This window comes from Nelumbo nucifera, chromosome 1, assembly GCF_055504915.1.
Source record: "Nelumbo nucifera cultivar China Antique chromosome 1, China Antique-T2T, whole genome shotgun sequence".
NCBI classification, from domain to species: domain Eukaryota; kingdom Viridiplantae; phylum Streptophyta; class Magnoliopsida; order Proteales; family Nelumbonaceae; genus Nelumbo; species Nelumbo nucifera.
Genome location: NC_142649.1, coordinates 195,922,437 through 195,949,756, shown reverse-complemented (window position 1 = coordinate 195,949,756; position 27,320 = coordinate 195,922,437). Strand labels below are relative to the sequence as shown.

The 27,320-nt window shown below is 40.8% G+C and overlaps 1 protein-coding gene across 4 annotated transcripts in view; it reads right to left on the bottom strand.

Moving 5' to 3' along the window:
• LOC104602263 (putative serine/threonine protein kinase IRE) overlaps positions 1–27,320 on the bottom strand; it is a 124,827-nt gene that overhangs the window by 74,009 nt on the left and 23,498 nt on the right. For all 4 annotated transcript variants that reach the window (XR_016080866.1, XM_010265884.3, XM_088895744.1 and 1 more), the window contains exons 5-6: positions 19,715–19,887; positions 19,206–19,455 (exon numbers count right to left, since the gene is read on the bottom strand). Coding sequence is in view for 3 of the 4 variants with exons in the window: in XM_010265884.3 (XP_010264186.1) it covers positions 19,206–19,455; positions 19,715–19,887 (423 nt within the window). In the remaining variant the exon portion in view is untranslated. The remainder of the gene's footprint in view (positions 1–19,205; positions 19,456–19,714; positions 19,888–27,320) is intronic.

The following is a 27,320-nucleotide window of genomic DNA, read 5'->3' as shown; positions in this document are numbered from 1 at the left end:
GGAGTCAAACTGTTAGACTCAATAGTACTAGTAGGACTCAAACTAAGCTATCATATCCTATTTCAATTCAAAGAAGACTCAATAACTCTAATCCTACTTATGCAATGACTCTAAAATTTTAGACATAAACAAACTATAACTAGACAATTAAACCCCATCATTGGACCCTACAAAAAATTGCAAAATCACAAAACTAAACCTATTGTCCAAAAATAGAGAAATACATAATTTTTTTATTGGAAAGGGTAACTTCATTAATACAACTTAAGCATAACTTTCCAGAATTACGTACAACTCTCAACCCCTATACAGGTGTTGAGCCCCTAGTAATCTTTCTTACAAAACTGCCCAGTATATTCTCTTCCCCACAATCCCTTGTTTAGTCAACGTGTCAGCTAAACAATTAGCTGATCTCTTTGTCCATTTGAAGCACAGACCTATCTACCTTGTTATGTTGAGGCCCCTCATGGGTTGTCTATAAATCCAGGCTCCCAACTTATCAGATTGCAGCCACTCAATCAACAATTTAAAGTCTCCCTCTATCTCAATTTGGTGTAACCCCAACTATTTGGCATATCTTACACCTTGAAGCAAGGCCATCACCTCCGCTCTCAATGAGTTACCCACTCCAATTGGCCCTGAATGTCAGAGTTGGATCAAAAAGTCAAAGAGAGAGAGGAGAGAACACAGCAGATTGGTGGGTGTGTCACCCAGTGACTATCGACACCCTAAAGGAGATATTTATATTAGAAAAGGATAAAAGGACAAATCTTCCCTTAGTGTACAAGATAAAGAGTACGTAAAATATGTGTACAACAAAAGATGGTAAAAGTACAAAAATAGCCCTGCATCTATATCTTCTATCTCTATACTCCCCCTCAAATTGATGCCTAGGAATAAGCATCAGTTTGTCCATGAGAAATTGATGTCGAGCCCAAGTCATTGCTTTAGTCAACAGGTCTACCAGTTGGAGCCTGAAGGAGACATGAGGAAGAGATATAATACCCTCAAGAAGGAGGTCGCAGATGAAGTGGCAATTAACTTCTATGTGTTTGGTGAGCTCATGGAAGACAGGGTTGGAGGCAATTTTGATTGCACTTACATTGTCTGCATAGAGGGGAACAGACAATGATGGTTCATTAAGTATGTCAAGTAGAAGAGCCCGAAGTCATATGATTTCACTGCACATGGAAGACATAGCTCTGTATTCACCCTCAGTAGAAGATTTTGATACAATAGGTTGTTTCTTGCACTTCCACGAGATGAGAGAGTTGCCTAAGAATACACAACAGTTGGTAGTGGACCATCAAGTGTCAGGACATCCAACCAATCAGCATCCGCATAAGCCGTAAGGTTAATTGGGGATGAAGATGAGAAGAATATCCCATATGATAAGGTACCTCGTATATATCAAATGATTCGATGAATTGCAGATAAATGAGGTTGTCTCAAAGAAGACACGAACTGGCTCACAAGTTGAATTGCATATGATATATCTGGCCAAGTCATGGTGAGATAGATTAAACTACCCACTAGTTGACGATAGAGGGTAGGATCTTCAAGAAGGGAACCATCATCTTTACTAAGTTTCAGATTCAGTTCTAGTGGGGTGTCCACAATCTTGGAATCACTGAGATTGGCCAATTTAAACAGATCAGTTGTATACTTTTGTTGGTTAACAAAATAGCCCTGAGAGTTTTGGCTCACTTCAAGTCCCAAGAAATATGTCAGAGGCCCCAAATCCTTCATCTTGAAGCATTCATTGAGTAATTGTTGCATCTCAACAATTCCTTCTACATCATCCCCTGTAATGAATATACCATCGACATAAAGAAGTAAAATCGTCACTCCCTGCTTTCGCCTTAAAGTAAATAACGAATAATCTAAAGAGCTCTGGATAAATCCTACATCAATGATAACAGATCTGAACTTTTCAAACCAAGCTCTAGGAGCTTGCTTCAAGCCATAGAATGACTTCTTCAAATGACAAACAAGTTGCGGGTCTGTATAGTATCATGGAGGGGGCTTCATATAAATTGTCTCCTTCAACTCCTCATGGAGAAAAGCATTCTTTATGTCCATCTGATGGATTATCCACTGTTTGGATGCAGATATAGCCATCAAAAGTTGTACAGTGGTCATTTTTGCTACAAGAGCAAAAGTCTCCTCATAGTTTATCCCATATTCCTGTTTATAACCTTGTGCAACCAACCTAGCCTTGTATCTGTCTAGGCTCCCATTAGATTTCAATTTCACAGAGTAGACCCATCGGCTTCTTATGAAAGATGTCTCAGGTGGAGCTCTGACCAAGTCCCATGTGTCATTCTCAAGAAGGGCTTGAATCTCAAAATCCATGGCATCTTTCCAATGTGGTTCTGCTACAACCTGCTGGTAAGATCCGAGAATGTCTGTCGTAGATAAAATAGCAAAGAATGAGCTTTGGTCAGGTGAAAAACCATAACGGTCAAGTGGGCGAGAAATTCTAGAAGAACGATGTAAAGTTAGTGCAGTGGGTTCAAGGGGAGGATCGGGTACACTTACTAGGATAGTTGGAGTGACTAGATCAACAGGTGGTGGTGAAACGGAGGGGGGCATTGAGACTGAAGAAGACTGTTGCTTCTTGAAGTAGGTCTAAAGTTGCTGCAGAGGTGGCATTGGTATGCTTGAGGTACCTGTAGAATCAAAACTGTGCAATAAGGAAATGGAAGGAGCTGGGAGTTTTATAATATGTTTGAAAAAGGACACACTTTCAAGGAAAACTGCATTATGAGAGATCCGAATGCGGCGAGTCGATGGATCATAACAAAGGAACCCTTTATATTCAGAACTGCACCCCATAAAGGTACACGGAGCCACCTGTGTAGTTAGCTTTGTGCGTTCATGAGGTGGAAGTGAACAAAACAAGCACAACCAAAAACCCTGAGCATAGATAGATTTGGAGGTTTGTGGAAGAGAGATTGGAAAGGAGAAGAATTATTTAAGACAGACAAAGGAAAACGATTTATGAGATACACAACAATGTTGGCTGCCTCCACGGCTCCACCCAAAACCAAGGGAGTACATGGGAGTCTTGTAGAAGTGTTCTAACTACACTCAAAATATGTCCATTCTTTCTTTCTGCTACCCCATTTTGTTGTGGGGTGCCTAGACAGGATTTCTGGAATTGAATTCCATCTTGTTTTAAGTTTGAAAACCCCCATCAAAATACTCTCCCCCTGAATATGATCATAGTACACATATCCGAGCATCAGATTGGGTAGTAACATAAGCATGAATGTGTTTAAACACAGAGTAAACCTCAGATTTCTTTCAAAGAAAATAAAGCCAAGTGAAACAAGTGCAGTCATCAATAAAGGTTACAAAGTACTTATACCCCAGCCGTGAAACAATAGGAGACGACCAAACATCACTATGTATTAAGTAAAAAGGGATTGTAGCATGCTCAGAGTGAAAAGGAAAAGGCAAAATATGACTCTTACATAAACCACAAGTAATACAATCTTTATTAACATTCTTGGCAGTAGTAGAAACAGTTAAACTACCAGAAGCAAATAACTTATCAAGATTCTTAGAAAACAGATGGCCAAGGCATTTATGCCACAAATGCCAATCATTATTACAATTAAAGGACTAAAAACTAAAGGTAGTAGAAATCAAACAAGTAGAAACTGGTGCAGCCTTATTCTTCTCAAACTCCAAAGCAAATAGTCGTCTCAATCCCCTTCACCTCCCTAGTTTTCCGATCCTGTATCAAACAACCATCAGATGTGAATGAGGCAATGTTACCTTCCTCTACAAGTTGGCCAACTGAATTCAAATTGGTGGTGAGCATGGACCACTGACCAAGTGTGGCCCCTGTCATATGGTTAGAGGCTCCTAAGTCAATATACCAGATATGATTCGATGAGGGACAATAGGTTGGTGAATTACCAGACAGACCAATAGCAAAGAAGGCTGAAGAGATGGCCGAGGACATAAGCTGTCGAATCTGTTCTTCAGACATGCCACTTGCAGTGTCATTTTGGCCAGCCACAAAAGTAATGGAGGATACAGCATTTGATCCATCTACAGCAGTCTGATAAGCCATGTAGCTTCCTTTCTTCTGATTTGATCCATTGCTTTTCCGAGGCCGAGTATGGCATTCAGTAATAATATGGCCAAACTGCTTACAGTAAGTGCATGTATTCTTTTTCTTGCAAAGGGAGATAACAAGCCCGAACTCCTTACACTCATAGCATTGTACTTTATAGAAGTCCTTCCCCTTTAGTTTTGTTGCTAGGAAGACAGTATCGATGTTGCACTCTTTTCTCCCATCCAGAGTAGTCTGTGTAGCAAGTCTGGTTTTAGCCCTCAGAATTTCCCCAAGAATAGAATCCAAGTCGGGAAGTGTTCCTTGGCTCAAGATATTAGATCTGACAACTTCAAACTCAAGCCTAAGATGCATTAGGAAGTGCATAATCTTCCTTCTATCAAAGTGTTCCTTCATATACTTCACGCAACATTCAGACGGATCTTTTCCCATGTGTACAAGCTCATACTCTATCCAAAGGTTAATAAACCCAGCATAATATTTTGGACCTTCCTTTCTCGAGATACTCATACATCTCATAGGTGGTCTTGTATCCTCTCATAGGAATTGCAATATCAGTTTCAACCAATTCTAGGATCCATGATGCGATTTTCGCACTATCCATTCTCCACTTATTAAGACCCTTAATGTCGGAATCATCAGGTTTAACTACAGATCCATCCAGATATCCCCAAAGACCTTTTGTCTCCACATGAAATTGAAAATTAAATTTCCAAAGTGCATAGTTCGTACCATTAAACTTAAGGCCCTATTTGCTTTTTGGTAAGTTATTTACCTAGGTAAATGCACTTACCCGGGTAAGTGTTTCCCAAGAAAGATTTACCCGAGTAAGTGCATTTACCTGTGTTCTTTTATTTTCCATGTAAATAAGGCAATGACCATTTTAGTCATAAAAATCCATTATTAAAAGGGGCATTTTTGTACCATTCAAGTGTTGGCAACTTTTTCCCTAGGTGAGAAAGTAATTTACCCACCTAGGAGATGGGTATCACTTACCCGGGTAAGTGATACCTAGGAAAATAAACTTTCCATGGTCCCCACATAAATCTGAAGAAAGAACATGGGTTTCTTAGTCAATGGTAATCAAAATCCCATTGACCAACTTTCCCCCCTCTCAAAATCCAAAAAAAAACGAACGCCCCCTAATAGGGAGAACCTCCATCCTTTCTAATGCCATTGAATCACAAGAGCAAGAAAACCACACTTCTAAACAAAGAGTAGGGCTCAAAACAGAAGAAAGAAAGAGGTACTTTTAGCCAATGTCCAGAAAAGGAAACTACAAGGATCTGCCGAACTCAGAAGTGGCTCAAAACCCTTCTAAAAAATTCCGATTCAAACCAAACCAATTAGAGTCAGTAGATCTGCTCTGGGCGACACTAGATCCAAAGTTTTAGTATGATCCGATGCCTCTAGAGGGAGATCCAACAAAAAAAAGAAATCTGATGGCGCAACAGTCCAGGAAAAGTGTCTATAGAGTTCTAATCAAATGCAGCCACAGATAAGGGATTCAAGAGCACTCGAAGAGCCTCCCAAAAACTGTCAGGGAGTACTCTAGATAGCAGAAAAGAAAAGGGTTACGAAGAGGTTATATGCAGATCAGATTGTGACCTGCTCTGATACCATGTCAAAGTCAGATCAAAAGTCAGAGAGAGAGAGAGAGAAGAGAGAACACAGCAGATTGGTGGATGTGTCACCTAGTGATTGTCGACACCCTAAAGGAGATATTTATATTAAAAAAGGATAAAAGGACAAATCTGCCCTTAGTGTATAAGATAAAGAGTACATAAAATATGTGTACAACAAAAGATGGTAAAAGTACAAAAATAGCCCTGCAGCTATATCTTCTCACTATCTCTACACTGAAAACATAGCCACATTTTTGCCATTTTCATCTCTGAATACTCCCCTTATACCTGAAGGGCCCATGTTACCTCTAGAACTCCCATCAAAGTTCAGTTTCACTCTTTGTTGTGTTGTTGAGGACTGTTGAGAAAGTTTAGGCAAGGGTGTTTTTAGTCTTTACCTCTTCCCTTCGTACTCTCTTGGGCACCCAAGTAGGGACCTCTTTGTAATTTCTTGTTTCAAAATATAAAGTGCCTTTGGAGGGTATGAACAGTAAAAAGAACACACCACTCGGCACATTCCTCTCTTCTTCTCCTTTCTCTCTTTCTTTCTTTCTTTCTAATACAAACCCTAGATTTACGATACTAGTTTCCAACTTGGTATCAGAGCGGGTAAAGGCACTTGGGAATACCTTTCTTGCTAACTCTCTTGCACGAGATGAACTGTTAACGTCAGACCACCACCGGATGACGTCAGAAATCCGTACAAGTGTTGGCGGCAATACATGAATCATATATGGTTTGATTCGCCCTGATTTTAGAAGATTTTTTGTATGACTTGTCTTTGTTCGAAGCATTTATGATTTGTAATAGATTTTCAAGCAGAAAATCGCAAAAAATCCAGATTTAATGTCGAGCCTTATACACTTTGTTTAATCAGTTTTTCTGCCACAAAACCTAGACCGTTCAAGTCATTTTTTACCTTGGAAGCAACAGGAAGTGGTCTCGTTTTTTTCTAAGCCCTAGACAATTTTTGGGAGTTTTTTTTTTTTGATCAGCAAGAAATTTTCATTAAAAACAAAGAAATTCAGTTACAATAGATAAAGATTGCAGAGGGACATTAATCTGAACTGCAATCTCCAGAAATCAGTTATAAATCTGCCCAATACAATGAAGATCTATTTGCCCCTTGTTTTGCTAGGGTATCCGCCATCCCATTTGCATCCCGTTTGACCCAACCAAACTGAGAGTTGATCCTCCTTGCAAATATGTCGATTTCTCTTAATAAGATAAATTTGAGTTTCCAAGGTACTGATGTGATGTTTTTGGCCCAAGAAATGACCAATAGTGAGTCTCCTATTTCTAAATCTGCTATTCCTATCTGCTCAGCCATCTTTAGACCTTGAAGTAGGGCTAGAGATTCAGCTTGTATTAGGTCACCAAAACCTATTGGTCCTAAGTAGAGTGCCACCACCACACCTAGATGATTTCTAAACACACCCCCTATGCCTGCCCTTCCTGGGTTGCCAAGAGAACTCCCATCAAAGTTCAGTTTTAGTTTGTTCAGTGTCGATGGCTTCCATTACATGCTTGCAAGTACTTTGGGTGCATCTGTTTGTGCTACTTCAGCCCAATTTCTTAGGATATCATTCGTGGAGTAGTTTCTGAATATCTCCATGGTCTTCACCCAATGTGCAGTTCTGATTTTTATGGCTTCAATAACTTCCTCCTTTGTTTTACTTTTTCCAAAAAAAAATTCTTAGGTTTCTTTCCTCCCATATAGTCCATACTGTAGCTGCCCTTACTGCCTCCCATAAGCACTTTCCTCTTTTCTTCTGTTGACACAAGAAAGAGGGGCTGAATAGACTTACCACATCCTATGGGGGAACCCATCTGCATCCAAAGAGAGAACAAACAACATTCCAAATACCAAAAACAAAAGAGCAGGATAAAAGTAGGTGGGTTAGGGTTTCACCACAACCCAAACAAAGGACACACACATGAGGAGAGAGGTAATTTTTTGGCCTCCTTTTCTGTAACACATCACAAGTGTTTACCTTCCCTAGGAACACTTCCCAACAAAAAGCTTGTACTTTTGGAGGGATCGGCTTAGACCAGATTTCTCTCACTAGGAAGTTCACACCCATAGGATCAACGTGAGTGAGCAAACCAAAGAAAGATGCACAGGAAAATAAGCCATCAGAAGTTGGGGACCAAACTCTACAATCAGCTATTTCTCCCTCTATTTTGGCACCAACTTAGTTTTTTGGCCTTTTTTTGCCTCTTAACCATGTGGTGGCCTAGTTTCTTGGATCCTTAGTTGTTAAGTATTTGGGGCCCCTTTTGGTTGACACAAAAGTGTTTTGATAGATTATGGAATCATCTAAGGATGTACAAATGGTTTCTAGTGTGTTCCTAGGAAGTGTAGACATTTCAAGTGGTATGATAACTACTGTTAAACTTGATATAACCAACCTTTTAGAGTGATCCCAATCTACTAAACTTACCATCACTAGGAGAAGTAAATTGGGATTCATCACTAGAAAGGAGGTGAAGCCAAATATGAAAGGTCCAAAATATGCAAAGTGGGAACAGGATAACTCCCTTATAATGTCATGGTTGATTTGCTCAATGCAACCTCATATTGCCCAGAACTACATGTTTCTTCCAATGGCCAAAGATATTTGGGATAGAGTTGTTGCTACTTATTCCGAAGTTAATAATACTGCTAGAGTGTACCAACTTCGGAGGGAAGCTTGTAGTAAGTGTCAGGGGGAGAGATCTGTGGCTATGTATTTCTCTTCTCTACAGTCTATCTGGAAATGGATCAGCTGAAGACTCTTGTATAGAAGGACCCTGAAGATGGTGAGCAATATCGAAAGTATATAGAGGAGAATAGTCTTTGATTTCTCAATTGGCTTGAATCCAGAGTTTGATTTTACTAAGCAACATATTCTTAGTACCAGCATTGCCACTCTTGCTTCCGCGTACTCCCTTGTACAAGGGGAAGAGTTGAAGGAGAGCCATGATGCAACCACCTATGATTGATCACTCTACCTTTATGTCATCTCGATCCAAGCAAAATACTACAAAGCACCATGTTATTGAGAAGGCTGAGGATATGGTTTGTGATTATTGCAAGAAGCCAAGACATACTAAGGAAAAGTGTTGGAAGTTCAATCCTCACTTAAAACTAGAAAAATACAAAACCAGGAGGAAGGGAAATGCTCAACCTTCTGATGTTCATGACTCCTTTGATGTAATGGACAAACTCAGGAATATACTGTTGCAGCTGGAAAAGGGTGGTACATCCTCCTCATCCGGTTCTGGACATAGAAATCCATCTAGTTCATATGCCAAGACAGATGCTGCACTTGCTTGTTCCACATATTAGTCCTTGGATTGTAGACTCCAAGGCTAGTGCCCATATGACTGGTATGCCTTCACATTTTACCTCATATAAGTTAACCCCAGGGAAGGGCAAGATTACTATTGTTGATGGATTTCAAACCCCTATTTCGGGTTAGGGTGAAGTCAAACTTAGTCATAACTTTTCTCTTGAATCAATTCTTCATGTGCCCCAATTACATAAAAGTTTGTTGTCTATTAGTTCTCTTACAAAATCCCATAATTGCTCAATGACATTTTTTCCTACCCATTGTGTTTTCCAAGACTTGAGCACGGGGAAGATGATTGGAAGTGGGCATAACGCTGATGGAGTCTACCTCTTTAATGGACCTTCAGAGCATGGATTGTCGAGCCAAACTGAGTCTTGTCCAAATGAGAAAATGAGTCTTTTGAAATTATGGCATTGTCGTCTTTATCATATGTCTTTCAATTCTATAAAACTTTTGTTTCCAAACATATTTGGCTCAGTGTCAAAGTTGAATTTTGAATGTGAAGTTTGTCATCAATCAAAACAATGTAGAACCACATATTTTGCAAGTAGTAAAAGAAGTAATGTTGCTTTTCATTTGATTCATACTGATGTTTGGGGCCCATGTGCTATCCCTTGCATGGGTGGGTATAAATACTTCATTGATGACTACAGTCGGTATACATGGCTCTACTTGATGAAAAGTCGAGATGAAGTTTCTATGGTAGTTCAAAACTTCATAAATATGATAGAGACTGTTTCAGAAAAGAATTAAGATAATAAGACCTGGCAATGCCAAGGAATACTTTGAACATCATTTGGATAGATTTCTTGAAGATCGAGGAATTATTCACCAGAGTTCATGTAGTCATACTTCACAACAAAATGGGGTAGCTAAAAGGAAGAATAGGCATGTGGTTGAAGTTGCTCGAGGTTTACTGTTTCAGACTCGTGTTCCCACCCGTTTCTGGGGTGATGCTGTTGAAACATGTGTATCTCATCAACAAACTTCCTCCAAGGACCCTTAATCTTCAGTCTCCTCATTAATTTCTCTTTCCTGATGAACCTCTTTTCAATCTCCCCCTTAAAATCTTTGGTTGTGTTTGTTTTGTTCACGATATGAGTCCTTCCCGACGTAAGTTTGATCCTAAGTCAGTTAAATGTGACTTCCTTGGTTACTCCCCTGTCCAAAAAGGCTATAAATGCTTTGATGCTCTCTTTGGCAAGAGATATGTCTCTAAGGATGTTACCTTTTTGGAGTCCTCTTTTTTCCAATCATCTCGTCCTCTTCAGGAGGAAAATGCAAGTGAAGATCGAACTCCCTTCTGCCTTCTTGTCCCTGTCTCTTCTGTTCGTCCTTCTCCTTCCTCAACTCCCTGTAACGATGGTATTCCTTCTCCTCCTCCTATGTGTCAGCCTCGGTCCTGGCAGCAGTTTTTCATCAAGTGCAATAAGAGGGTGGCTCCTGAAGTAGAATGCCCATCACAATCTGATCTCCCAGATCAGGTAATATTGAACCTCCTGATAATTCTATTATTGATCCTGACCTTCATCTTCCTATTGCCATTCGAAAAGGGAAAAGGGCATGCAGCAAGTATCCTATTACTAACTATGTGTCTTATGATGCTCTCTCACCTTCCTATCGTGCCTATATTTCTACCATCTCTTCTGTTTCCATCCCTCACAATGTTACAGAGGCAATGCAGTCCCCTCACCAGAAGTAAGCTATGAACCAAGAGATGGAGGCCCTGATAAAGAACCAAACTTGGGAGGTTGTTCCTTGTCCTAAGGATAAGACTCTTGTTGGGTGTAAGTGGGTCTACACTGTTAAGCACAAGGTAGATGGCTTAAATGAGAAGTACAAAGCTCGGCTTATAGCCAAAGGATACACACAAACTTATGGCATTGATTATCTGGAAACCTTTGCTCCAGTTGCAAAAATGAACCCTATTTGTGTGATCATGTCTCTTGCTGCCCATTACTCTTGGTCTTTATATCAACTGGATGTGAAGAATGCCTTCCTCAATGGGGACTTACAAGAGGAAGTGTATATGGACTTACCACCTGGGGTGAGTTTTCCTAACAGTGAAGGAAAAGTTTGTTGCTTAAAGAAGTCCTTGTATGGGCTCAAGCAATCCCCTAGAACTTGGTTTGACAAGTTCAGAAATGCTATCTTAAAGATTGGGTTTTCTCAATCTCAGGCAGACCACACTTTATTCATTAAAAGAGTTGATGGAAGAGTAACAATGTTAATAGCATATGTTGATGACATTGTTGCGATAGGTGACGATATCATAGGTATCTCCCAGTTGAAGTCCTTCCTTGCTTCCGAATTTGAGATTAAGGACCTTGGTGATCTCCGATACTTTCTTGGCATGAAGCTGCAAGATCTAAGAAGGGAATTTTTCTGTCACAAAGGAAATATGTACTTGACTTGCTTCATGAAGTTGGGAAATTATGGTGTAAACCTGTAAAAACTCCAATTGATCCCAACCACAAGTTAAGTGCTACTGAAGGAGAAGCTCTTCTAGACAAAGGGGTATATCAAAGATTGGTGGGCTGCCTTCTGTATCTCTGTTTGACTAGAGATGAGGTGAGAACTTCTGGAGTCTACCGTCAGGTTTGCCTCAACTTACCCGAATTGGATGTCATTGCTGATTTCTTTCCTTTAAAGTTGGGCTCTATGGATGTCATTCTTGGTTTTCCTTGGTTAGCATCCCTCGGGGACTCAGTGATGAATTGGGGTAACATGTCTATGAAGCTCAACTTGGGGGGTGTCCGTGTGAAATTGCAGGGCGACCCTTCTCTCTACTCTTCTCAGGTATCTTTGCATGCTATGATGTGTAACTTACAACATGAGGGACAAGGGGTTTTGTTGGAACTGGAACAATTGCAGGTGGTGGATTCTTCGTTGAACTATGTCTTGCCTACATCCCTGCCAATTTCCGCTTTACTGGATGAGTTCAAAGATGTTTTTGATATGCCTACGGGTTTACCCCCTACTCGGGCCACGGAGCATGCTATCGTCTTGCAGGAGGGCACTTCCCCTATCTCTGTTCGTCCTTACAGATACCCTCGGTTCCAGAAAGATGAAATTGAACGCCTTGTCTCTAAGATGAAGGTTGCGGGTATTATTCAGCCAAGTACAAGCCCCTACTCGAGCCCGGTCCTTTTAGTCAAGAAAAAAGACGAAAGTTGGCGTTTTTGTTTTGATTACAGAGCACTTAACCGTGCTACGGTTCCGGATAAGTTCCCCATTCCGATTATCGAAGAACTTCTCGATGAGCTTCATGGTGTTTCTATTTTCAGCAAAATTGATCTTAAATCGGGCTACCATCATATTCGTGTCCGCAGTGAGGATATTCCCAAGACTGCATTTCGCACCCACGAGGGCCATTACGAATTCCTTGTCATGCCCTTCGGTCTCACCAATGCGCCATCGACTTTTCAGTCGTTAATGAATATTGTCTTACATGATTTCCTCCGTCGCTTTATGCTGGTGTTTTTTGATGATATTCTGGTTTACAGTGCTTCCGAAGCTGCCCATTTGGATCACCTTCGACAGGTCTTCTCTGTGTTGTGCGCCCACCGTCTCTTTGCTAACTCAAAGAAATGTATCTTTGCTCAGCCTAGCATTGAATACATGGGTCATATTATTAGTGCGGCTGGTGTTTCTACCGGTCCTTCTAAAATCCAGGCCGTGGTTGATTGGCCCCAACCATCTTCACTTAAAGCTCTTCACGGTTTTCTGGGACTTACAGGCTATTATCGCCGTTTTGTGCATAACTACAGTAAAATAGCATGGCCATTGACACAGCAGCTTAAAAAGGATGCCTTCTCATGGAATGCGGAAGCTGAGAATGCCTTTCAGGAGTTGAAACGGGCTATGACGACCGTACCTATGTTGGCCCTTCCGGATTTTTCCCAGCCCTTCTTGATCGAGACAGATGCATCCGGTGTGGGTCTCGATGCGGTATTAATGCAGAATAATCGACCTATAGCTTTTTACAGCCACAAGCATAGTCCGTCTGCACAGTCGAAATCTGTTTACGAGCATGAATTAATGGCTATTGTCTTTGCCATTAAAAAGTGGCACCCCTATCTTCTTGGAAGACGCTTTATTGTTCGTACCGACCAGTGTAGTCTTAAGTATCTGTTGGAGCAGCGGGTTGTCGAAGGTGAGCATCATAAGTGGCTCCTTAAGCTTATGAATTATGATTTTGAGATTCAGTACAAACCGGGTACCGAAAATGCCGTGGCTGACGCTCTCTCCAGAGTTCCTGCTGAAATGCACTTAAATTCTCTTACAGTCCCTATTTTTCTTGATTTTGATGACCTTAAGGAGCAAGTTGATGCTGATCCTTTTCTGGCCAACATTAAAAATGCCATACAGCATGATCCAGCAGCCTATCCTGCCTACTCTTTAGTTGGAGATCACCTCCGTTATCATGGTAAATTGGTTATGCCAGCTTCTTCCCCATTTATTCCCCTCTTACTTAAAGAGTTTAGTAGAAGATCAAGACTGTAATCAGTCTTGAATCCTAATAGGTTTTAGGTTTACAAAACAGAAGAAAAGTGAGAAAAATGAGAGAGAATAGAAGAGAAATAGGAGAACACAAGTGGTTGAAAGGAAGGACAGATTCTGACAGATCTGCCATCGCCACTCTCTTAATATTTATAGGTTATGTTTAGTACATAATGGAAAGGACACATCTGCCCTTAGTACTTACATAATAAATAAAGTAAATAAAAGCTGAAATAAATAACAACTGAATTAACAAACTGACTCAAACTAACACTACTATAACTGAAACAAATAACTACACTGCTGTCCTACAAACACAGTGGGGACCACTGTAGTGGGGATCACTGTAGTGGGGCCCACATCAGTGTTCTCTACAAGTTTCATTCTGGTGTTGTGGGAGGACACGCTGGAATCCGCCGGACATATCGGCGAATAGCAGCCGAATTTTACTGGTGGGGGATAAAGCGTTTTGTCCAGGAGTTTGTGCAGGCCTGTGATGTGTGTCAATGCAGTAAATATGAAGCCATGTCTCCTGCTGGCCTTTTGCAACCTTTACCCGTTCCTGAACAGATCTGGGAGGATATTGCTATGGACTTTATTGAGGCTCTTCCTAAGTCGAAGGGATTTGATACAATTATGGTGGTGGTCGATCGTCTCTCAAAGTATGCCCATTTCATCCCTCTCAGTCATCCTTTCTCAGCTCTCACGGTTGCTCAGGCTTTCTTACACAACATAGTTCGTTTACATGGCATCCCCCGATCAATTGTGTCTGATCGTGATAAAGTCTTTATGAGTTTCTTTTGGCGCGAGCTTTTCACCTTGCAAGGTTCAGAATTGCGTCGTAGTTCAGCTTACCATCCTCAGACGGATGGTCGGTTGGAGGTGGTTAATCGCTGTTTAGAGACTTATTTGCGATGCTTTGCAGCTGATTCTCCCTCCCACTGATCTTCCTGGTTATCTTGGGCAGAATACAGCTATAATACCTCTTTTCACACTGCTGCTGGCATGACACCTTTCAAGGTGGTTTATGGGCGTGATCCTCCTCCATTAATCCGCTATGAGCTTGGCTCTACGGCTAATACTGATGTTGAAGCTGTTCTCCTTCAACGTGACGCTATACTTAGGGAGTTGTGTGCTCATCTACACCGTGCACAACAAAAGATGAAAGACTTGACTGATGCGAACCGACATGATGTGAATTTTGATGTCAGGAATTTGGTGTATGGACCATTTGCTATGGTCAATGAAAAGCTACACCGTGCTTATCGCCATTTTGATGTCGGGAATTTGGTGTATGGACCATCTACACCGTGCTTATCACCCGCAGTCTCTAGCTCGCCGAGTCAATGAAAAGCTTGCCCCTCGTTTTTATGGACCATTTGCTATTGTGGAAAGAATTGGCGTTGTCGCTTATAAACTTCAACTTCCTCCAGATGCACGGATTCACCCAGTTTTTCATGTCTCGCAACTCAAGAAGGCTATTGGCAATCATATCTCTTCTCTTGTGATTCCTTCCACTCTGTCGGCCGATATGGAGATGCTTGTGGAACCTGCGGCCGTACAAGGGGTGCGTCCATCCACTATGCCTGGAGTTACTGGTTTGGAAGTGCTTATTCATTGGCAGGACCTACCTGATTTTGAAGATTCTTGGGAGCCTTTTGACTTACTTCGAGACCAATTTCCTCATTTTAACCTTGAGGACAAGGTTAGACTTTGGGCGGCGGGTAATGATAGGCCCCCAATTAACCTTACATATGCCAGGAAGAGGAAAGGTCAACAATCGGCTAAGGGGGGAAATAATTGAACAATTGAACACATGGGGGCAATTATAGCTGAAAGGAATAAGGAGAGTCTTGAGGCATTTATAGCTATGTCAGTTAGGAATAAGAAGAGTGTTGGGCATTTATAACTTGGCCAGCTGGGCATTTATAGAGGGAGTCAGTTATGTTGTGAGAAGAGTATAAGAAGGGGCTTTGGGGGATGGGGGGAGGTATGCTTTTTTTTGAGTGAAGAATACTGTGAGTGATTGGGAGAGCCGGCGGTCTCTCGAAGAACCGACCAACTGTTAATGTTTTCTTCTAAATGAATACCAATTTCTTTTGTTGATGTTCGAGTTGTGTGAATTCTGCTGTGAGTCTGAGAATTGTGTGTGAAGTTTCTGGGACATAACATAAAGTTACTGGGCCCCAAACATCAAAATAAACAATATGGAAAGGAAATTTAGATTCATTATTCTTTGAAGAAAAATGAGTTCTACAATGTTTACTCAACTGACAAGTTTGACATATCAACTCTAACACTGACTTAAACAACTTTGGAAACACAATTTTTAAGGAATCGAAGGATAAATGACTAAGACGAATGTGCCTTAAATAGGCCTAACTCTTACTAGACTGACTCTTTGACTGCAAGACCAGCCTTATTCTCCAACAAGTAGACACCATCCACCATACATCCTCTACCAATCATCTTCCCCGAGGCCAAATCCTAAATCACACAATAAGAAGGGAAGATGGTTACTAAACAATTTAATGAATTGGTGATAATACTAACAAAAAACAAATTAATAGGGAATTATGAAACATGTAAAACATTAGAAAGAGTCCACATGTAAAACATTAGAAAGAGTAGAACCAAAAGGAAGAGAAATGGTTCATTGACCAGATATGGTAGAGAATGAACCATCAGCCAGTCTCACTTTGTCTCTTCCAGAGAGAAGATGATAGGTCTAAAAGTAAGTAGACTTACCAGTCATATGTTTTGACGCTCTTGAATCAATTATCCAAGGAGAGTCAAGGGAATGAAACGATACATGGAGAGTTGTGGTAGATTTACCTGATGTAGACGCATATGATGGAGGAGGAGAATCCATCTGACGAATTGCCCTACCATAAAGTTCTAAATGGTCATGGAAGGAATTAATGATATCCTCCTTAGGGTCAAAACTAGAGGTGTATGTCTAAGCTGCAATAGTAGTCAGGGGGTAGTTCTCCTAAGTAGCCATGTTTGTTGTAGTGAGCTTTCTTGAACCTTGCTATTCTAACTTCTTATTCAGATCAGAACCCTGTTTCTTACTTAATTCCTAAGCCCATTTCGGCTTCCTATGAAGATCCCAGCATGTGTCACGAGTGTGCCTAGACTTCTAGCAATGGGTGCACCATAATTTTTCTTTGTCATCCACCCTTTTTTGAGAGTCACCATTCTTAAAGGGATTTCCCCCACCTGTAACAACACTTCCTTTCGCTGCCAACACGACTGCATCTCTGATCTCCCCCAGAATTAGGGCCCGTTTGGCACGTCCTTTAGAGAAGATCTTGTAGCTCTGACAGTCAAAAGACACATTGAGCTTTTGACATAAAATCTGAGCAGCCCGATGGCAGTTTGGCAGACGCGTGTTTTTCGTTGCATCTGCCCACATCCTTCCATACGAGATTAAAATGCGAAAGACGTGGGAAGCTTCAAATAATCAGCCCGAAATGGGCTTCTCGCATCTTTTCGGCGCACCTTCTTTTGTCGGCTAGATCTTCTGCGAAGCAAACGGGAATAGACCAAAAATCGGTCTTCCCGGCTTGTAAACAGCCGAAAGACCGCGCGGAAAGACGCGCCAAACGGGCCCTTATTCATCAGATTTCTTCTACTTTCCTCTGACTGTACTAGAGCATATACCTCTTGGACAAATGGGAGATCCTTGCTTCCAAGGATCTGTACTCTAATGGATTCATACATAGGGTCCAAGCCAAGGAGAAAGGCAAAGACTCGCTGCTGTGAAACAAGAGACTTGTACGCTTTGGCATCTTCATCACACTTCCAATCTACACTCTGATAGTCATCCAACTCCTTCCAGATGGAAGACAAGTCTGAATAGTACACAAAGAGATTCCTCTCCCCCTGTTTACAAGTAGAGGATTCTACTTGTAACTGACAGATTCTTTGCATAATGGCACAATTCAGAATATGGTTGACCTTTCTTGTTCCCAAATCTCATAAGCTATTTCAGCCCACATAAAATTTCTTCTCACCTAAGGTTGCATAGACACTAAGATCCATGACATTACCATGTTGTTTTCCTGGTTCCATCTGTCAAGTGTCATGTTCAGCACTCCCAGAATTAGGTTCTTTAATTCTTCCATTTATATATCCTATCTTTCCCCTTGCAATAATGTATAACTTAATCCCCTTCGACCATCTAAGTAATTGAGACCATCAAGAGGTATGACATCCATTGGGAAGGATAAATCCATACCCCCACTCAGGTCATTCCATATTGAAGAAACACCAGATGTGGTAGAATCTTCACTATTCATGATAACTGGTTCAAATCACACTCAAAAGAGTTCCAAAAAAACTAGAAAAAAATACAGTCCAACCTGTTTCCCTTTCACACAATGTATTATTTCTGAAAAAAAAAAAATAATTTGCACCAGGAAACTAGAGACAGCCACCTTTTAGTTCGAGCACAGTCCTTCAATCACCAAAAAAATGTTTTACTGCTATTACGACACCTACAGGTCATCACCGATCTACACACTAACCACCGGACTGCTGTCACAGCACACACAGGTCATCTCCGACCTACAAACAAGCCACAAAGCTGCTGTCACAGCACATACAGGTCACCTCCGACCTACAACCACCACAAGGATCACTCGATCCTACAAAAAAGGAAGGTACAGGTGCTGATCACCTCACATCAGTTGATCGATCCCCTTGTTTTGGTTCTGTCCTGATACATGATCAGGAAAAAAATAAAATTAAAAAAAAAAAGAGAGAGAGAAGCTTCTGAGATCAGTCCAAAGATCTACCTTGGTTCTTCAGAGAAAAAATTCAGCAGCAAGTGAAGGGAGAAGACAAAAGAGTGCTTTCTCGATCTCCTTTTAGATCAAATGGGCCCATTCTGATACCATATTATCCAGAAGAGAAAGTGAAGAGAAGAGAGAAGAGAGATCTGTGAGCAAAACTCAGTGCTGGCGGTGCCAGCTTTTTGGTATTTATATTAGGGCAACCATAACATAATATAAAAGAGGGGGAATTACAATAGTACCCCTGTGATACTGAACAGAAATAAAAACAAAAGACGTTTGCCTATAAACAGCCTTTTAACATGTTGCATATAACTTGTTTTCTTGTCCACATCAAGTTGCTTAACCTTCTCTTGTATTTCTGTCTCATTGAGAATTTATATCTTATTAATCTTTTTTTTACAAAATCCAATTGAACTAGATACCAGGATATCTAAACAAGGGCATTGTACCATGTCAGATACTTGAATTTTTAGTTTAATTTTTGTATCTAACATATCCAGCTGTGTGACTGTGTCCTTATTATGTCTGGGTAACACAGCAATTCAATAGTTCTATTAATATCAAAATCTCTAACCATGTTCATTACTAGAATCATATATACAAAAGAAGAATATAGGAGAATGCAGTGGTTAGCATAATTTGCAATCATATATAGATACATCAAGTGTATCAAAATCATTACAATCAAATTCCAAAATGAATACCAAAAGATCCATAAAATTCTAAACTAACATCTACCATTTGAAAAAAGAAATAGAAGACTTCAAAGGAAAAGATTAACATTAATGATTGGTAATTAATTTGTTTCTACTACTACAAGTTGGAATGTAACCCATATATAGAATCTTACCTTTATAGCAAATAAGTCACCGGTTGCTCTTTTCCTTGCAAGGAAAACACGTCCAAATGCCCCTCTGCTAATTGGTTTTATAATTTCAAAATCTTCTATAGATGTTCGGTCCTTACTATTTGGATTTATGGAACTTGCACGCAAGCTACGAATTGGATCATCTTCTAATGAACCATGTTCATCAATCAAGACCTTCGATGAATCAGCTTTTTCATCTTCTATCTGTGCACAAAGATGTACATATTTTTCCCTGTGTAATTGGGGAACATGTTGGATGAAATAGAAATAAAGGGCTATTAGATTGAATAAAAAAAAACGAATCAATGAGGGAGGAGTACAAAAGCACCAGCAATAGGTCTTTTCATAAATAAAAAACAATGTATTGAAATATTAGAAATACAATAATAAAGTAATATGCTTCACTATTCTATAAACCAGGAAATACATTTTACAGTTATATTTCATCAATGACATTTTAGTGTTGTATTAGAATTAAGAATTGTACTCACTGTAGCAGTTTCTCTATCCGCCTTCCAAATGTTTCAACAATAAGGGCATCCACCTTCCTATCTTGGATAGCATATTTCAGGTCCTCTAGGCGGTACACCAGGTATTCTAATGTACTATAGTCATTAGTGTTTATACTTGCAACAGATCGAGCAATATCCAACAGTTTGTTTATCTGCCATTCCATTAAAAGAATTAAAAGAGAAAAACTATAATTAGAATAAAGAGTGTCTATGGGTATTGCAGTGTAAAGAAAACAAATAACTAAACTATCTTTAACAAGTAAAGCTAGTAAATCTCAAATTTAATAAGAACAATACAGTAAAGAAACTGAAAAATTGGTTCTCGTTATGACAAACCCAAGACCTAAATTGATTGGCAAATAAAGTAACAGTCAAACAGAAAAGAAACAAAAACAGATTAACTTAAGAGCACATAGAGATTTAACATGGTTCAGCCCTTTTCCTATGTCCACAGGAGGAGGAGAAATCCAATTAGTCAAAAATCAAGTATAAGTTTGTGCATCCTACACAAACCCTAACTCCATGTACACCCAATATGCCCCCAAAGCTTTCTCTCTCACGAAATATATATGGGATCCATATACGAAATGGGTTGGGTACATGGGGCTCCACCCCGCACCAGCCCAAGCCCTCCACATCCACCACAGACCTCAATGGAATTTCCCCTTGGGACTCCTCCACAAATGTTAGGTTGGGTCATGGAGTGGGCTGCAAAACAAGAATTCAAGGCACAAACTTGGCTTGAATTCCACCAAGCCATACAAGAATAAAAGGCTCTCTCTACCTTCACCACATAGGCCCTCAAGGGGTATATTTCAAGTGTTGCAGACACCAATCAAATCCAAGTAATGCTTGAACCAAGGTACAAAGTATCGATACATCCCGATACAATGGAAGGGATGTATTGGTACTTTGTACCACACTCTTTTTGCAGGTCTTAGGCTTGCCTACCCCTTGAAATGGATTAAACCCCCAAGAGATGCACATTTGGCATATCGAGCAGATAAGGCCCAATACATAACAAAATTTTGAACCTTGGCTTCAACTTAGCAACAAGGAGAGGCTTTGTCAACATATCAACAGGATTCTCAATCATAGCAATCCTCATCACAGAAATAACACAATATGAACTGATACAAAGGCATAGGATACTGACAAATCGGAGGTTATGTGCCAAATTGTAGTATGCAACATACCCCCCCCCCCCGATACTAATACAATACACCCCATATTGAAAGGAGGAGGAGCTATGGAGTTCAAGCCAGTGACAACATGGAGAAGAGAGCTGGAGTTCGAAGCCAAAAAGCATGTGTTTGAAGCTTGTAGAAACAAGGGACAGGTGTGCCTGAAGATCAGGGAAGAGAAAAAAACAACTATTTTTCTTTGCAGAGATGCAGTGATTCGGGTGAAGGGTTTTGTGGATGGAGTTACTTACAGCAAGAAAGAAGTTGGATGGAAAGGTCAGTTGAATATGGAAAGGAAGAACTTTATAGCTGAACTAAGAAACAACAGAAAGGGGTGGTTTATGGTGATAACAGAATGTTTTGGGGAAGGCAATAAGGAAGTTTGTGTATATCCCGGAAGGAAATAGGAAGACAGGTTGGAAGTGTTTTGCAGAAAAGCTACAGGAATACCTAGTATTGACGGAGACAAATGAAAAGGTTCAGCAAAAGACTTTAAAGGAGAAAGCAGAGTTGGGGGAGAGTGAGAGTGATATGGTAGGCAAGGGAGAGCAAATAACTCAGAAGGCAATGGAGGAACAGAGACTAAATATGTCAGTAGCTTGCTCTGTTAAATTAAGTAAGCTGGAGTTGAAAGTAGATAAACAGAAATGGAAGAACAGATTTGTGTTGATAGCTGGAAAAAAGATTAATGACTGGCAGCTCGTTGCAGAGGAAATAGTGAAGATTTTTAGCATCAAAAAAACCTATTCTTGTGGTACCGTTTAGTGAAAACAGAGCCATTCTCGACACATGGGAAGCAAAGATAGAACTTTCTTCTATCGAAACCCAGGAAAGGTTGATCGTCATCAAAGAATGGTGTATGTCTTGTAATGAGCGAGATATTACAGTAGGTTGTTTCAACATTAAGCTTGTTGGGGTGCCTTTCAACTTCTGGAATAAGTCGACAGTAGAGAAAATAATCCACACATTGGGTGGCTTGATGGAGAAATACAGCTTCAGTGACATGACAACGATCAAAGTAAGAATCTGCGGGATCAAGCCGGAGGAGGTGCCCCGCTTGGTGACTATCTTCTTGGAGGAACTATTGAGGAAGATTTGGGTACTGACGGAAGAGAAAGTGTCTTTGTGGAGGAGTTGTTCGAAGGAGGAAGACGAAGGTGGCATGGAGGAAGGAAGCACACGTGGCAGAAATATAGTGGGAGAAGGAAAGGAAAAGGGAGAACTTTTTTGGGAAGAGGAAGAGTCGAGTCCCAAGGAAGTATTGGGCGGCCACCTTGAAAGAGAAAAGAATTCAAAAAATATTAAGTTTAAAAGTCAGGTGGTCGGACCATCATACGCAGACATAGCCAGGAGGTCGGGGCTGGTGTGGGTCAGCAATAAAAACATTACGAGTTTAAACCAGGCCCAGGATTTTCGAGCCTCTAGGTCGACCCGGGGGTGCATGTGACTCTAAATCTGAGTTGTCAATTAATGCACGTATGGCCTGTCAAAGATCCTTCAGGGAGGTGACAGCTAGAAGAGGCGGTAAAATGTCATTAAAGTTTAAACCCGCACCATTAGTGAAACCGATGGGGAACCGAGCGAACCAAGGGCTCAGACGTGCAGATCAGCCCAAAAGTTGGTGGACAGTATCAGGGGTCTATCATCATCTTGTTCGACCCCTGACGCTCGCCCCCCCCCCTCGGCCGTGATTTTGACGCAGAGTTGCAGAGCCACTTCTAAAGCTCCTGGGGGTGCCGGAAAAGGAGGCGCCACCACATGGGTATGGATGCCGGTGCGGACGAACAACTCAACATCTCCCGATAAGCCCAATCCGAAATTTAATGGGCACGAGAGCGACGAATCTGAAGAGGAAAGCGATTGGGAAGTTGGGAAGACCTAAGGCAAGAGGTGTATCAATCGGAGCTAGAAGATAGTATCGGAAGTGTCAACACTGCTAAAACGTGCATCTTGTGAGACGGTGAAATGCTAGGAACAGAGTTGTTGTTCGAAGACCCCTCTACATACACCAGCATGGCTCCAAGAGAAGAATCCAATGATAGTCCTGCCCCAGTTTTAGTGGCGAACTCAGTTTCAATCAAAAGGGAAGATGGAGAACTCCCAGGGGAGGCACAACGTCAAGATATTAATAAAGGAGTGTCAGATCTTGTTACTAACCCAGACAAAGAAGCACAGGAGGAACAGAACATTGATGTTATATCAAAGTTGCCTGTCAAGATTTCCAAATCAGTGGGTATTGATAAAGGAAAGGAATCAGGCATGCTTCTATGGGGCGGATCTGAGATTAATGTTTGCAAAAGGATTGGGCGTTTAACCTTATCCACTCTGAGAGACCAAATTCAAATCAGATTTGAATCTGGTAACCTCCTGATAAGATCAGGAGTAAACTAACTTAATCTGCAGATGGGATTAAGATAATCCTCTATCCAAATACTGATTTGGATAACTCCTAATTAGGAGGTTTCTTAATCAAGAAGAAAAGAGGAGAAACCCTAAGAGAGAAATATCAGATTTCGAACCAAGGGTTGTAAGCAAGAAAGCAACCTGCGAACTGAGATTAGATCTCATTCACACTCCAGAGAGAAGAGAAGCAATTCAGCCATCTTCATCCCAGGAGTTCTCCTCCAGCCGCCGCCATTCCTTCTGGCAAGATTTGATCTTCACAGAAGAAAGAAATCAAGAAATCAATTCTTGACATCAGTCTTGCAGAAAAAGACTGAAAAAGATTTGGTGCTCAGAGTTTCCAGAGGATTCTTGAGAAGGATTCAGTGTGTAGGATGCACTCTGCTGGTTCCGTTCCACATACAGCTGTGTCATCTTCAGTAGGAGCGGATCTTAGTGTCCTCTTTGGGCGTGAACACCAACTTTGGGAGATACTGCTTCTCTAGATCAGGTATAATTCCTCCCTTCCCTTTTGGTTTAGATCTGGTTCGATTATGGTTCAAGTAGGATCCTTGAATATTGTATTCTAAATTTAGGGAATACGATTCCTAGTTGAGAGAAGGTAGGAAAATTTTTGAAATTTTCCCACCCATTCCACAATCTTTATGGCGTCCATTAGATGGATCCTACCATTCTTACAAAAAGAAAAGCAATAATCAGTTTCCTAAACTGCAAACTCCATCCTGCAAAACAGAGGTTAGATCACTGGTTGCAGTTTCATAAACTGCAAATCGCAGACTGCAATTCTTCCATCTGCAAAATCTCCTTCTCTACGAGATCTCCTTTTCTGTGCTGCCATCTTCGATCCAAAATAACATAAATAGAAATCCTAATTTCTATTAATAATTACATCAGATCGAATACCTATACATTCAGTCTAAAAAATAAAAATTAAAAATTATTTTACAGACCAAATGTAACAAAATAATCCATAATCTGCAAAATCGCAGGTTCCCTGCGCAAATCAAGATTTCGATTTCCTCTTGTACAAACAACCCATAAATCAAGAAAATCATAAAAAACAATTCTAAATAATAATCAGATTATTCGCCCATAATTTTGGGAACAAATTTCCCAAAACCCAAATCTGCGCAAATTGGGTTAAATGCCTTCTGCCCATTTGCGTAGGTTCAGATCTGAAACAAATTGGTTCAAGATTTGAACCATAGCTCTGATACCACTGAAGGGATGAGAGATCCATCATATGGATGCCCAAAACTTGCGGAATAAGGTGGGCGAATTTCAAAAAAAAAATTCTCTCCCTTTCAACTAGGAATCAAATTCCCTATTTAGAAAATCATATTTTCAAGGATCAATCTTGAACCATAAACTCAACCAGATCTGAAGATGGCGAAGTGCAGGATAGAGCAGAATCAGCAGTATTCTTCTCCAAGAATTCTGTCCTTCGCAAGAAACAACAAGATCCCACACCCAAGGAAGGATCCAAAGACTGCTCCCACTAAAGATGGCACAGTGTAGGATGGAGCAGAATCAGCAGTGTTCTTCTCCAAGAACTCTGTCATTAGCAAGAAATAGCAGGAAGGCACGTGAGCACAGCTTCCTATCAGTTCTTTCTCCAAGAACTGATGACAAGATCGAATCTTGCTTTCTCCCACAGAGTAGGAGATTGAACTGGATGTCTGGCGGCTACAGGAAGGAGGCGGCAAGAAAGATTTTCACAGGGATTGCAGAAATCTTTCTTTTGGGATTTCTGATCTGAAGAAAATGTGAGTATCTATCTCTAAAGGTTGCCACCCCCTCCTTCTTTAATCCTAAAAGATCAGCTCCTAATCTAATTAGGAGCGGCTGATCCAAATCTTATTTGGATCAGACATCCTTTTAGATGATAAGGATAAACCCTTATCTTATCTTCATATTAGATCAGCCTTCTCCTAATCTCATTAGGAGGTTTCTAGATCTGAATCATATTCAGATCTGGACTCTCTGAGTGGATAGGGTTAAGACCCTATCCTATCTGTTGATCCATCTCAGAATTTGCCCATATTAATCTTATTAAATTAGTCCAATTCGAAATGGGCTTTAGAACCATTAAGCTTATGCGCTCACTTAGCCTTCCTAATTGCTGCCCAGTTGGGCTTCCTTGTATGGTATGGGACCCAAGCATTGATCTACACATCAGCCACAAGGGTTCGGCCCAGCCTTTGTTACAAGGCCTGGCCAAATACACTGTTATGGACAGTGCACCCCCTGAAACCCATCAAATGGGCTCTATGGGCCCAACACTTACCCTAAGTGGTCCCTGGGCCAAGCCACCTTGTAACACCTACGGACTGTGGGCAGATGCAAGATTAGCCCATCAGGTAATATCCTCAATGGTCTTACACTTAACCTCTCAGCCCATAATGATCAAACACTGCCCGACAAGAGAGGACCTCTCCCTCGGCTGCAAGGAACAGTGTTGCTCTCTCTACTTATATGGATCCCGAGAATTAAAACCTTTTGCAAACATTTTAGAAACCATAATATATATACTTTCATATCTCATATAAAATATGTTTTGCAAAACAAATCTCAACGATTGAAATCGATTGCCGGCAGTCTTGGTTTCCATCAATGAGAGTGCATCCCTGATCATTACCTTTGTCCGACAAAGGGGCTGATCCTAATCCCTTTTCTTCGTGTTTACCTTTTCAGCCTGTGAGTCCTTGTTTAGACCCCCTCTAAATTATTTTCATGCATTTGCACAGGTACAGCCAATGACATTCCTCCCAGGAATCTCTCAATGAAAAGTGCCACAGCCCAAGATTCTGAGAACCTACCGGACAATAGCATAGAACAAGAGAGAGCTAGAATTTGGTCCTAAATCCTGGAAAACCTATTTGACCCAACCCTAGTTTTGGAGAATAATGAAGGTGCTTGGAGGCTGAATCAGGAGGAGAAAGAAGAGTCAGAAGGTAAGAGAAGAGTGGGAAGGAAGAATGAAGGAAGTAAGGTATGCTTTCTTTTTTCCTCAAGTAAAGGGAGTTAGAGAAGCTTAAGTGTGGAATAAATTATGAGAAGAAGGAAGAGGGGAGCCTGAAAAGGAAAAGAGGGGAATATTAGGCAGCCATTGATAAGGGGTCATAAACAGGTCGAAATGAAGATAGTTGGCTGGAATATAAGAGGCCTAGAAAGTGCCAAAAAGAGGAGGATAATCAGGAATACTTTTAGAAAATAAAGACCAGATATGATATTGATTCAAGAAACCAAATTTTCATAGCCAAATAGAAGGTGGATAAGAAGCATTTGGGGAGCCAGGGGTCTAAGATGGTCGTATGCCCCATCATGGGAGCCTCAGGAGGGATCTTGACCATTTGGAGAAATGAGGAAATGGAATGTGTGGAGGAATTGATTGGTAGATATTCAGTCTCCTTAAAAATTAGAAGACTATCGGATGGGCGGGAATGGGTGGTAACAAATGTATATGGCCCTAACTCCTATAGAGACAGGGAGGCTTTTTGGGAGGAATTATGTGCTATTAGGGGAATCTGGGAGGGACCATGGTGTGTAGGAGGTGACTTCAATGTCATCAGATTTTCGGGAGAAACAAATAATCCGAACCAAGGAATCACTACCAGCATGAGGAAGTTAAATAACTTAATAGATTCCTTTGAATTGAGTGAACCTCCGATGCCAAGGGTGGACTATACTTGGTCAAATTTTCAATCCCCCCAACCTGTTCCAAACTGGATTGGTTTCTCATTACTCCCGACTGGGAAGAATTGTGGGGCTCAATGGTAGTGAAAGGGCTACCTAGGGTTACTTCAAACCATTGCCCCATTTCCATTGAGAAGGAAAGTCCAAGAGGAAGCCCTACTCCATTCAGGTTTGAAAATATGTGGTTTGAGGATCACTCATTTAAAACTAGATTGAAGGAATGGTGGCAGAAACTCAGAGCTTTGGGGAGTATGAAAATGTTAAGCTTTGCATGGAAATTAAAGAGAATAAAAGGGAAAATA